Source organism: Pongo abelii, chromosome 8 (genome assembly GCF_028885655.2).
Source record: "Pongo abelii isolate AG06213 chromosome 8, NHGRI_mPonAbe1-v2.0_pri, whole genome shotgun sequence".
Classification (NCBI taxonomy): Eukaryota; Metazoa; Chordata; class Mammalia; order Primates; family Hominidae; genus Pongo; species Pongo abelii.
This window is the reverse complement of record NC_071993.2, coordinates 109,807,615-109,821,197: the sequence shown is the minus strand read 5'-3', so window position 1 is coordinate 109,821,197 and position 13,583 is coordinate 109,807,615. Positions and strand designations below refer to the sequence as shown.

At 48.7% G+C, this 13,583-nt stretch overlaps 1 protein-coding gene and 1 long non-coding RNA gene across 2 annotated transcripts; one reads left to right on the top strand and one right to left on the bottom strand.

Moving 5' to 3' along the window:
• The first annotated feature begins 5,100 nt into the window (after positions 1-5,100).
• On the top strand, positions 5,101-12,684 carry LOC100439753 (steroid 17-alpha-hydroxylase/17,20 lyase). Its single transcript, XM_002821109.6, has 8 exons — positions 5,101-5,609; positions 7,384-7,522; positions 7,762-7,991; positions 8,655-8,741; positions 9,755-9,970; positions 10,283-10,452; positions 11,344-11,447; positions 11,969-12,684. The coding sequence occupies exons 1-8, from the start codon at positions 5,313-5,315 to the stop codon at positions 12,250-12,252; spliced, it is 1,527 nt and encodes a 508-aa protein (XP_002821155.4). The 5' UTR covers positions 5,101-5,312; the 3' UTR covers positions 12,253-12,684.
• On the bottom strand, positions 8,229-10,363 carry LOC134762076 (uncharacterized). The gene is made up of 3 exons (XR_010141613.1): positions 10,092-10,363; positions 9,353-9,470; positions 8,229-8,600 (listed from the first exon to the last, which is right to left on the bottom strand). It is a non-coding gene; the product is annotated as an uncharacterized LOC134762076 (long non-coding RNA).
• Positions 12,685-13,583: the final 899 nt, after the last annotated feature.

The window sequence follows — 13,583 nt, the reverse complement described above, 5'->3', positions numbered from 1 at the left end:
GGTCATTTTGCTTCCTTTAGACTGGGACCTTTTGGCAAAAGCTGTTCTAACTCCATCTCAGCATTTACAATTCTGTACCTGGTGGTCAGGGGAGGCCCATCTGCAGGCTCAGCTAAATCGGGCTGATGGCATTCTAATTACTCAGGCTCAGCTCACAGGCTCCAATAATTACTTTGACACTACTGCCCAATTAGGCTTTGATGCTGTCACCATGGAACAAGTAACAAAGGTGTGTATGAGAGCTTGGGATAAATTACGCACCCCAGGCCAAGCTCCTGTTTCTTTTACTACTGTTAAACAGGGTCACAATGAATTATATCCTGATTTTTTAGCTAAATTACAAGATGCTGTTGAAAAATCTGTCTCTGATGAGCACGCTCAAGGTATTCTTCTTCGAATGTTAGCTTTTGAGAATGCGAACCATGAGTGTAAATGGCCATGCGTTCCGTCCAACAACAAAATTTACCTGATCGTGAGGTGTTGCCTGCGTATATTAAATATGAAGGCATTGGATCAGACACCCACAAAGCTATTCTGTGGGCACGGGCCATGAAGGACGGCAATCAAACTGGCTCGACTGATTCTTTTCTTGGAGCCTGCTATAATTGTGGTCAACTTGGTCATACTCAAAAAAATTGGACTGTTAAAAACTTAAAGGTGGCCAAGCCGGCTCAAAAAACACAGCCAAATGCTCCTGCTACTGTTTGCCCTTGTTGTTGTAAAGGTAAACATTGGGCAAGTACTTGCCACTCTAAGTCTGATATAGATGGAAATCCCTTGCCACAGATCCAGGGAAATGGGAAGCGGGGCCAGTCCTAGGCCCCAATATCAAATGGGACACCTCAGACTCAGACCAATGTTGCCTTTCTGCTTCAAGTGGTCCAAACGCAGCCCCCAGCACAAACAAATTTACCTACAGCCAACCCAGATGGGTCCCAGCCTCTTCTTCTGTCTCAGTACAATGCTTATCTATGCTCCACAGTAGGGGGCGGGGCGGTCGATCTCTGTAGTACCATTCCTCTAAATTTACTACCTAATTCTTTGCCTTTAATTCCCAGACCAATACCTGGGAACCTGGAACAATTATAACATGGGGAAGAGGATATGCTTGTGTTTCACCAGGAGATCATCAATCCCCTGTCTGGGTACCCACTAGAAGACTTAAACTTCGTGTAAATACTGACAATAAAAACCACAGGGAAGAGACATCCACATCAGAGACCACCCTCATACCAGGTGATATCTGTGCCAACTCCTCAGAAACTGGCACGCCAAATCAAAATGGGTCTGGTTCAATCCTCCCTAATGGCAACAGAGACCCCTCTAACTAATCCCACTTCTCCTAATTCCCTTTCTTTTTCTCCTTATGAACCTAAAAATCTCACCATTTCTATTAGCCTGAAAATAACATCCCCTTGTTCTTCTATTCCTCCTTCAGTACTGGATCTTACTTACAATAGGTTTTATTTAATAATTCTCTTCCTTATACTTTCTGTCTCACCAGTTTCCCCTCACATTGATTTACCTGCTACACAAAATTATTCTTGCTGGGCTTATGTGCCTTTTCCTCCACTTATTCAACCTCTCACCTGGATGGATGCTCCTGCAGAAATCTATACTAATGATAGTGTGTGGATGCCTGGAGCTACAGATGACTGTTGCCCCACTCAACCAGGAAAAGAAGGCACTGCATTTAATGTTACTAGGGTTATAAATACCCTCCTGTGTGCCTCAGACATGCACCTGGTTGTATCCACCTAGAAACTCAAGTCTGGGCTGCTTACCTTCTGGAGAGATCAGCCACAGGGGAACGGGGACATTTGGTCTCCAGCCTCTCCCTTTCTCCTTTAAGATAAATGAAAGGGGGAGTAATAGGAGATACCCCATACTTCCAATATAAACCTGTAGGAAAACCATGTCCTAAAATTTTTGAGGGCCCATCTAAATCTTTAATTTGGGAAGATTGTGTTAATTCACATGCAGTAGTATTAAAAAATGACTCATATGGTTTAATAAGACACTGGGCACCAAAGGGCTATTTGAAAAACAGTTGCTCCTCTGGTGGAAGGGAATGCCTGGAGGCTAGTTGTTTTATTTCTTATTGGGAGGACAAGGATCATCATCCTACTTTGCATAGGAGGTTTAGCTCGTTCTGTCCCTTAAAATGGGAAGATAAGAGCATTACTCTCTGCCGCCCGAGGCCTCTTATGATATTCCCCATTCTGAGCCCAGAACACCCAGAACTTTGGAAATTGGCTATTGCCGTGTCCAGACTGCGAGTATGGGAAGGGGAAACTTTTCTTTCTGTTGTCCCCACTACCACCCCTCACATCTGTGATTCTGAAACCCATGATAAATCCCCTTTGGACCATTTTCCTCTTTTTGATGCTGATCCTCCTTTATGGGACTCTGATTGGCATTATGATAATTCTTCTGGACCCAGGTATGTCCCTGTACCTCTTCAGAATCCCCAGGCACCTTGGATTGCTTCTTTATGGCATCAAACATTGGGTGTTGCCACCACTCCTCTCCCTCATTATCAATGTAGATTCAAACATTCTGCTTTGTTTACCTCCAGCCTGACTATTCCTATACAGAGTTGTGTTAAGCCTCCTTACATGCTGTTAGTGGGAAATATCAAAATTTGGATGAACAATCAGACTGTCCAATGCATTAATTGTCATTTATCCACTTGTGTTAACTCCCGTTTTGACTCAGGAAAAGTGTAATGTTGGTTCGAGCTTGAGAAGGAATCTGGATAGCAGTAACTTTACCCAGACCTTGGGAATCTTCCCCCTCAGTACATTTAATTAATGAAGTGTTACAACGAATTCTCAAAAGATCTAAGAGATTTGTTTTCACTTTAATCGCTGTGATCATGGGCCTAATTACAGTCACTGCACTGGCCACCACTGCTGGAGTGGCATTACACCAATCTATTCAAATGGCTAATTTTGTTAATGATTGGCAAGGCAATTCCACCCAAATGTGGAATCCTCAACAAGGCATTGATCAAAAATTAGCTAATGATTTAAGACAGTCTGTTATTTGGCTTTGGGACCAGCTAATGAGTCTTGAACATCACATGCAAATGCAGTGCGATTGGAACACTTCTGATTTCTATAGCACACCATATTCCTACAACGAGACTGATCATGGGAAATGGTCAAAGGACACTTTCTGGGTAGGGAAGATAATTTATCCTTGGACATAACTAAATTAAAGAAACAAATTTTTGAAGCCTCTCAAGCTCATTTATCCATTGTGCCTGGAGCTGAGGCATTAGATCAGGTGGCAGAAAGTCTTTCTGGACTAAACTCCACAACTTTGATTAAGTCTATTGGGGGCTACACTGTAGGAAATTTTGGAATCATGTTTCTCTGTTTAATCGGCTTGTTTTTAGTGTGCTGGACCAGTCAAAGAATCCTGCATCAAAACCGAGAGAACGAGCAAGCCTTCATCGCCATGGCACATTTATGTAAAAAGAAAGGGAGGATGTTGTGGGAAGTCAGGGACCCAGAACAGAGGGACTGGCTGGAGCCGTGGCAGAGACACATAAATTGTGAAGATTTCATTTTAATATGGACATTTATCAGTTCCCAAATAATACTTTTATAATTTCTTATGCCTGTCTTTACTTTAATCTCTTAATCCTGTTATCTTCGTAAGCTGAGGATGTTTGTCACCTCAGGACCACTGTGATAATTGTGTTAACTGTACCAATTGATTGTAAAACATGTGTTCGAACAATATGAAATCAGTGCACCTTGAAAAAGAACAGAATAATAGCGATTTTTAGGGAACAAGGGAAAACAACCATAAGGTCTGACTGCCTGCAGGGTCAGGCAGAAAGAGCCATATATTCCTTCTTGAGAGAGGCTATAAATGGACATGCAAGTAGGGAAGATATTGCTAAATTCTTTTCCTAGCAAGGAATATTAATATTAATAAATACCCTGGGAAAGGAATGCATTCCTGGGGAGAGGTCTATAAACGGCCACTCTGGGAACGTCTGTCTTGTGCAGTTGAGATAAGGACTGAGATATGCCCTGGTCTCCTGCAGTACCCTCAGGCTTACTAGGGTGGGGAAAAACTCTGCCCTGGTAAATTTGTGGTCAGACCGGTTCTCTGCTCTCAAACCCTGTTTTCTGTTGTTTAAGATGTTTATCAAGACAATACGTGCACCGCTGAACATAGACCCTCATCTATAGTTCTGCTTTTGCCCTTTGCCTTGTGATCTTTGTTGGACCCTTATCGGTAGTTCTGCTTTTGCCCTTTGTCCTGTTCCCTCAGAAGCATGTGATCTTTGTTAGACCCATATTAGTAGTTCTGCTTTTTGCCCTTTGAAGCATGTGATCTTTGTACCTACTCCCTATTCTTACACCCCCTCCCCTTTTTGAAACCCTTAATAAAAACTTGCTGGTTTGAGGCTCAGGCGGGTATCACAGTCCTACCGATATGTCATGCCACCCCCGGCGGCCCAGCTGTAAAATTTATACTGTCTCTCTTTATTTCTCAGCCAGCCGACACTTACAGAAAGAACCTACGTTGAAATATTGGGGCTAGTCCTGCTGATGAGCAAAGAAGGTGTTGATGGTGTTTTGATCAACAAGAAATGTTATGAAACGGCCTCCCACCTCTGGCGTTCCTAGTACTGACCTCATCTCTCCCTTCCCCTCCACCGCTCCCCACAGCTTAGCACCCCTTTCATTCCCATACACATGTACAACATTTTTATTTTGGGGACCATTAACCCACAGCCCTTATTGCTGCCAAAACCACATGGGCTGGAGGGCCAGGGCTGGATGGACAGTCACACCACTGCACACCAGCCTGGTGATGGAGCAAGACTCTGTCTCAAAAAAAAAGAATGCATAAAAGACCTTTGACAGTCCCTGCTACTTGTGACCCTCCTGACTCTGTCATCTGTCCAATGATTTTGATTTTGCAACATGGAAAGTTCCAAGCCTTGATTCCTGAGCCCAGATACCATTCGCACTCTGGGGTCATTCAAGCATAGGGAGCTCCTCAGAGGGTGATCAACTGACCTCCCTTACCTAGCTCTTCCTCTGGAGGTTTGCCCTGGAGTTGAGCCAGCCCTTGAGGAGGCCTTCACTCCCACTGCCTCTCTCCCTTCTGGATATGAGCTCAGGCCTGGCTGGGCTCCAGGAGAATCTTTCCACAAGGCAAGAGATAACACAAAGTCAAGGTGAAGATCAGGGTAGCCCTTTAAAAGGCCTCCTTGTGCCCTAGAGTTGCCACAGCCCTTCTACTCCACCGCTGTCTATCTTGCCTGCCGGCACCCAGCCACCATGTGGGAGCTCGTGGTTCTCTTGCTGCTTACCCTAGCTTATTTGTTTTGGCCCAAAAGAAGGTGCCCTGGTGCCAAGTATCCCAAGAGCCTCCTGTCCCTGCCCCTGGTGGGCAGCCTGCCATTCCTCCCCAGACATGGCCATATGCATAACAACTTCTTCAAGCTGCAGAAAAAATATGGCCCCATCTATTCTGTTCGTATGGGCACCAAGACTACAGTGATTGTCGGCCACCACCAGCTGGCCAAAGAGGTGCTTATTAAGAAGGGCAAGGACTTCTCTGGGCGGCCTCAAATGGTAAGTGGTGCCCATCTCCTCCCTGCCCCCTTCACCACCCCCGGGATTGTTCAGGTCTTCAGACCATGCCTAGAATGGCGCTTCCAGCTCCAACAACCTGTAATTCTTCCCAAAGTAGACTAGTGTGATGATGTGAAGGGAGTGAACCTTCAGACCACCACCCAGCCTCTAAATGAGGCAGGAAGAATTAAAGGAAGGTCTCCTCTACGAGGCTGCCCAGGAGGTGGGATGGGAGGACCACAGTGGTCTGAGGGGTCAAGGAGTCCTCACTCCACTCCTCTCTCTGGGCCTAGACTTCTCTAATGGACTGAGAAGGTGCATGTACAGCACTTAGCCTAGCAGCCAGCACAGTAAGTGCCCCTTATACAGCCAGGATTCATGTTACTTTTCATGGAAAATTGGGGCAGTGATTACTGTCCTCCATGACAGCTGCTGGGGAGAAGTAGCCTGGCTATTGCAGGCTGGGATTGCTGCTTTCCTGGTGCTATTTCCAGCTGCTCAGGCTCACAGGGGCAGTGATCTACAATGAAATTTCAGGGTTGCTGATGAGCCTCCTACTGAGCTTGTTGTCAGGCTCCCAGGCCAGGAGGGGTACTGATCATCCAGAAACACTGCCAGTGCCCCCAGCCCAGCACCCTGCTGCTGAGAACTCCCCTGAATACCCCAGCAGGGCCCCCAGCCTCTCAGCTTTTTTTTTTTTTTTTTTTTTTGAGACAGAGTCTCTCTCTGTCGCCCAGCCTGGAGTGCAGTGGCCGATCTCAGCTCACTGCAACCTCCGCCTCCCGGGTTCAAGTGATTCTCCTGCCTCAGCCTCCTGAGTACCTGGGACTACAGGAGCATGCCACCATGCCCACTAATTTTTTTGTATTTTTAGTAGAGATTGCGTTTCACCGTGTTAGCCAGGATGGTCTCGATCTCCTGACCTCGTGATCCTCCCACCTTAGCCTCCCAAAGTGCTGGGATTATAGGTGTGAGCCACTGTGCCCCGCCAGCCTCTCAGCTTTGATCAAGCCAAAGGTTGGTTTATTTTTCCTTGGACCAATCAGCCAGGTCTGCTGACCAACTACCTGGCTCCCACCTCTGCTGGCTTCCTCCCAGGGGCAGAGAAGATGGAGGAGGCTAGTCATGTGGATCTTCGGGGTCAGGAGATGGAAAAGGGAGGCTTTGGACCCTTATGCTTTTGGAGGCACCTCTAGGAGGAGGCAGCTCGGCCCAAGTCCAGACTGGGTAGACAAAACATCTGCACTCTCCAAATGTCGGCTCGTGGCTGGGTATGCAGGCTTGCAATGGAAGGGTAAACCTGAGTGAGGTGAGCTGTGCCTTTAGCTCAGCTAAGGGCTCAGGGAAAAGCAGAGATCTGTGCAGTCCTCAGCCTCTACAAGCTCACCTGCTCCCTACCCTCTGGACAGGCATAGTTTAGAGAGTTTATCCTATCCAGAGTTGCCTTCCTCTGGTCAGAAACTGATGAGCAAAAAGAAGCCCAGAGGGCACCCTGTCAGCGAACAGAACCCCAGTGCTGCTGCATTCTAATTAAGGGTTCTTTCTTTCTCCTTCATCTACTGTATTTCTGAAGGAATTGGGAGTAGGAGGCCTTAGGGTCTGTCCTACCAAGTCCTTGCAGTCATGGTAGAGTGCAGTGGGGCTGTGCCCACATGGGGGTCAGCATGCCAGATACCTGCCTTCTCCTCCAGGAAGGAGAGCAGGGACCAGAGGTGCAAGGGCAAGAGTGGGGTGGATGGTGTGTGATTCCTACAGCCTTGCCTGCTCTCCAAAGGCAACTCTAGACATCACGTCCAACAACCGTAAGGGTATCGCCTTCGCTGACTCTGGCGCACAATGGCAGCTGCATCGAAGGCTGGCGATGGCCACCTTTGCCCTGTTCAAGGATGGCGATCAGAAGCTGGAGAAGATCAGTGAGTGCCAGGCTGGCCCCTGGGGCTGGGGCTGGATCCCACAGGAGCTGCTGGAGGGAGAGGAGGGTTGGGTAGGGGTAAGGGTTAGGACTAGAGCGCAATGCAGCCTTTTCTTGGCTACTGCTGCCATCTAGTGGCCATCTGCTATCTGTCCCCCGCTCCTGTTAAGAGGCAACTGGTACAGAGAGGGGGTGAGGGTGCTGATCCATTTCCCACTCTCATGCCCCGTCTCCCTTCAGTTTGTCAGGAAATCAGTACATTGTGTGATATGTTGGCCACCCACAACGGACAGCCCATAGACATCTCCTTTCCCGTCTTCGTGGCGGTAACCAATGTCATCTCCTTGATCTGCTTCAATACCTCTTACAAGAATGGGGACCCTGAGTTGAATATCATACAGAATTACAATGAAGGCATCATAGACAACCTGAGCAAGGACAGCCTAGTGGACCTAATCCCCTGGTTGAAGGTGAGATGATGCCACACCCTGCCTTCAGGTTCTAGTAGACCCTGACAGTGTCCCCAATCTTCCTTCCATTTTACTTCCCTGCTCCGGCCACAATGACCCATCTTTTTCCTGATTACCTCCGCCACCTCTACCTCCTCTGCCACTTAAAACCTTTGCCATTTCTCTGCAGAGATAGATTTAGCCTTTTAATTATGCACCTTAGTACTCCAGATAATGACCTTCATTTCTTTTCCAATGACCATGTGCCAGTACTAAGCATTCTATAAGCATTCATCACTGAATTCTCCTTGGAAGTAGGTTTTATTATCCCCATTGTGCAGGTGAGAAGCAGGCTTAGCGGGGTTAAGGAGCTTGTCTGAGACTTCAGGCTCACGTCTCTCTCACTCCTAAGGGCTGGACACATAGCAGAGTCAGCGTTTGATGTTTGATTGAATGGGGAAGGAGAGGTGGAGACCACGCCCTCCTCCCTTGTTTAGAATTGTCTTCGTTGTCATGATAAGCCCGTTCTGTGTCCCCATCTTGCCTTCCATTCTGGCTGAAGGTCAGGGGTGGAGTAGGTACTTCCAGAGACAGAAAGCTAAGCTCCGCCTCCAGGAGAGACTGTGGCAGCTGGAGAAGCAAGATGGAAGAAGGGTGGATTTAACATTTCTTTTTATTTCCCAGATTTTCCCCAACAAAACCCTGGAAAACTTAAAGAGCCATGTTAAAATACGAAATGATCTGCTGAATAAAATACTTGAAAATTACAAGGTAAGTGACAGAGCAGAAGAGAATATGAGTTAGGCTTAAAGTAATCACGAGAGCAGGGTGGGGTCCATTCTACACACTGTAGAAGCTTCAAAACCTAGCAGAGAACCTGGCACATAGTAGGTGTACAATAAAAACTGACTTAAGAGCTGGGCGCGGTGGCTCACACCTGTAATCCCAACACTTTGGGAGGCCGAGGTGGGCAGATCAGTTGAGGTCAGGAGTTCAAGACCAGCCTGGCCAATATGGTGAAACCCCGTCTCTACTAAAAATACAAAAACTAGGCCAGGCAAGATGGCTCATGCCTGTAATCCCAACACTTTGGGAGGCCAAAGTGGGCAGATCACCTGAGGTTGGGAGTTCGAGACCAGCCTGACCAACATGGAGAAACTCTGTCTCTACTAAAAATACAAAATTAGCCAGGCATGGTGGCGCATGCCTATAATCCCAGCTATTTGGGAGGCTGAGGCAGGAGAATCACTTGAACCCAGGAGGCAGAGGCTGCAGTGAGCCAAGATTGTACCATTGCACTCCAGCCTGGACAACAAGAGTGAAACTCCTTCTCAAAAAAAAAAAAAAAAAAACAAAAACTAGTCGGGCGTGGTGGTGCGTACCTGTAGTCCCACCTGCTCGGGAGGCTGAGACAGGAGAATCGCTTGAACCCGAGAAGCAGAGGTTGCAGTGAGCTGAGATCACGCCATTGCATTCCAGCCTGGGCATTGCACCAAGATTCTGTCTCAAAAAAACAAAACAAAACAAAAAAAAACTGACTCAAGGAGTTGGGATCGAAAAGTGAGGAATTGAAAAGGATCCTAGAAGAGACCTAACCTCTCCACCAAATTTAAAGAGGGCCCAGGGATGCCTCCTACCTCCACAAGTTCGTAGGTCCTGCCCAGACTTGCTCTACTTCCAAGTGGAAGGAGCCTTGTTATCTCTAGTCAGGGACAGAAGTATGGCAGGAGTGTCACAGATGGGGCTCCTTCCTTATTAATGTCTCCCAACCTCACCCAACCCAGGAGAAATTCCGGAGTGACTCTGTCACCAACATGATGGACACACTGATGCAAGCCAAGATGAACTCAGATAATGGCAATGCTGGCCCAGATCAAGACTCAGAGCTGCTTTCAGATAACCACATTCTCACCACCATAGGGGACATCTTTGGGGCTGGCGTGGAGACCACCACCTCTGTGGTTAAATGGACCGTGGCCTTCCTGCTGCACAATCCTCAGGTGTGCTTCCCCCTCATCGATCCTAGACCCCAGCCAGCCCAATCTCTTGGCTCCAGAGAAAGGGAGAGCCAATTCTCTCAGGCTTTCTGTGCAGGAAGACTAGGCCTGCCCTGCCCCTTACCCAAGCAGTAGTTGGCTTTGACCCCAGAGTAGAGCTGCCCCATCTTCTGGAAGCCAGGCCTGGGCCCCAGAGCCACTACTGGGAAGGGACTGGACAGGCTCTTCTCGATGTCACAGTTGGATTCTTCTCTAAGCCCTTGCTTCTCCTGGGCTTACACACACTAGTCACCTCCAACCTACTCTGGTCTTCAGGTGAAGAAGAAGCTCTACGAGGAGATTGACCAGAATGTGGGTTTCAGCCGCACACCAACTATCAGTGACCGTAACCGTCTCCTCCTGCTGGAGGCCACCATCCGAGAGGTGCTTCGCATCAGGCCCGTGGCCCCTATGCTCATCCCCCACAAGGCCAACATTGACTCCAGGTGTGCCTGCCCTCCCAGTGACATCTAGCCCCACGGTGCATTCAACACTGCTTGCCAGCCCACCTGGCTCCCCCTACCCCCGGCCCCTGCTAGTCAACCATCAACTACTAAAAATCATCCTGCCAGTCGGGCACGGTGGCTCACACCTGTAATCCCAACACTTTGGGAGGCCGAGGCGGGTGGATCATGAGGTCAGGGGTTCAAGACCAGCCTGACCAATATGGTGAAACCCTGTCTCTACTAAAAATACACAAATTAGTCATGCATGGTGGTGCGTGCCTGTAGTCCCAGCTACTCAGGAGGCTGAGGCAGGAGGATCACTTGAACCAAGGTGGCGGAGGTTGCAGTGAGCCAAGATCGCACCACTGCACTCCAGCCTGGGTGACAGAGCAAGACTCTGTCTCAAAATAAATAAATAATTAATTAATTAAATAAAATAAAAATCATCCTGCCCCCAGCCCTGTGGCTCCATGTCTCTACCACCTACAGACACGCATTGACTCATCCACAGATCTGCCTGACTTCCCGGAGGACCTTCCTGCTGCCCTCACAGACATGTGGTCTGGGATGAAAGGCTGGGAGCTCCATGCTCCAACCAGCTGCAGCACGCACATAACATGCGCCGCAGCTCCAAACACACACCCACATCCACTGCCAGACACCAACGTCCACAGACACAGGTGTTCAGACATAAGTGCCTGTTAGGAGGGAAGGGATGGAGAAGGGCTGGATTTAGATTTGATCTGGCAGAAGCTGAGGAAAACATGAGTGAGTGGGAACGAGGGAGTAAAGGGCATTTTCCTCACGGCGGAAGAATGAGGGGGCATGAGGCTGAGCAAGGAAGGGAGTACGATGTCCCAGACCCACTTTTCCTCTTCCACTCTGGAGCAGCATCGGTGAGTTTGCTGTGGACAAGGGCACACATGTTATCATCAATCTGTGGGCACTGCATCACAATGAGAAGGAATGGCACCAGCCGGATCAGTTCATGCCTGGTGAGTCTGTCCTGTCCTGCGCCTTGGCCACACAGCGAACCTGGACTCTGCTCCACCACCCCAGTACCCCTTCACCTCTGCCAAGCTTGCTGCTAGAAAACTCTTGGCTCCAACTATACGGACCTGTTGACACCCTCATCCTGCCATAGACTTACCCAAACTCTTCACAGTTGGGTTTCCCACGCTCTTCTTCCAACCAACTGCAAATTCACCCTCCAAGAAGCCCTCTACGCCTCTGTCTGCCATTAAGTCTGTCCCTTCTCCCCTCGGGTGGTGCTATTTTCATAGGTTAATTCCACCTCTTTTCCATCCTTCCTGAATATTTCATTTCCTCTGTGTCATTAAGGGCTACCTGAAAGCAGGGCTGTATCTCTCCCCAGGCGGGGGTTCCCCCATAATAAGGCTACATCCTCAGATCGGGGTTCCCTGGGCAGGGCCATGTCTCCCCCTCAGCCAGGGCAGAACCATGCCTCTCCTCCCTCCTGCCCTAACCCCTGGCTGATGCCACTCCTTGCCTGCAGAGCGTTTCTTGAATCCAGCGGGGACCCAGCTCATCTCACCGTCAGTAAGCTATTTGCCCTTCGGAGCAGGACCTCGCTCCTGTATAGGTGAGATCCTGGCCCGCCAGGAGCTCTTCCTCATCATGGCCTGGCTGCTGCAGAGGTTCGACCTGGAGGTGCCAGATGATGGGCAGCTGCCCTCCCTGGAAGGCATCCCCAAGGTGGTCTTTCTGATCGACTCTTTCAAAGTGAAGATCAAGGTGCGCCAGGCCTGGAGGGAAGCCCAGGCTGACGGTAGCACCTAAAGGCTGCAACTCACAGTCCCTGTCCACCCTATGTGGCCCCACAACACAGATTTAGAGATGCAACCCCCCACCCTTCTCCGCCATTCTTCCCTGCTCCCAGCCCACTCCACCTTCTTTTTCAGCCTGTGGCAATGCCAGTGATGTGCATAAACAGTTTTTTTTTTTCCATAAGGTGCCTGAGTAGTTCATTGATGTATTCATTTGCTCACTCATTCTTTCAATACAGATTTTATTGAGCACCTACTATGTGCCATTCACTGTCTCAGGACACTCGAGCTCCGTGGTCTCTGAAGCTTACATTCTAGTGAGGGCTAATAAGTGAATAAGTTCAGAGACTCGTAAGTGCTTTGAAGTCAATCACAATTTGTGTGATGTGATGAGAAAATGGCAGAGGCAGTGGGTGGCTGCTTTGAACAAGGGGTCAGGAAAAGTGTTGCATGCCGAGAAAGAAGCAGGTAAAAAGGCCTCCAGGTGGGAGAGGTCAGCATGGCCCGTGAAGGGGAGAGTGGACCCTGATGAGGTCAGAGTGGACATAGTGGTCCGTTCCCACTGTAGCTGGGATTACAGGAGGCCAGGACGGAGGTTGGGTTTTATTCTAATTATGACAGGAAGTCACTGGAGGATTTTAAGTATGTAAGTGGAACAATCTGTTTTTTTGTTTTTGTTTTTGTTTGAGAAGGAGTTTCGCTCTCCTTGCCCTGGCTGGAGGGCAATGGCACGATCTTGGCTCACCGCAACCCCTGCCTCCTGAGTTCAAGTGATTCTCCTGCCTCAGCCTCCTGAATAGCTGGGATTATAGGCGTGTGCCACCACGCCCAGCTAATTTTGTATTTTTAGTAGAGATGAGGTTTTGCCATTTTGGTCAGGCTGGTCTCGAACTCCTGACCTCAGGTGATCCACCCATCTCGGCCTCCCAAAGTGCTGGGATTATAGACATGAGCCACGGCGCCTAGCCTGTTTTTTGTTTTGTTTTGTTTTGTTTGGGGTTTTTTTGTTGTTTTTGTTTTGTTTTTTGAGTGACATGGTCTCACTCTGTTGCCCAGGCTGATTGCAGTGGCACAATCATGGCTCACTGCAGCCTCAACCTCCCAGGCTCAAGTGATCCTCCCACCTCAGCATCCCAAGTAACTAGGACTACAGGCACACATCACCAGGCCTGACTAATGTTTTACTTTTTGTAGAGATGGGGTTTTGCTGTGTTTTCTAGGCTGGTCTCAAACTCCTAAACTCAAGCGCTTCTCCCACCTCAGCCTCCCAAAGTGTTTGGATTATAGGCATGAGCCACTGTGCCCGGCTGGTTTGTATTTCTAAAAGATCACTGTAGTTGCTGT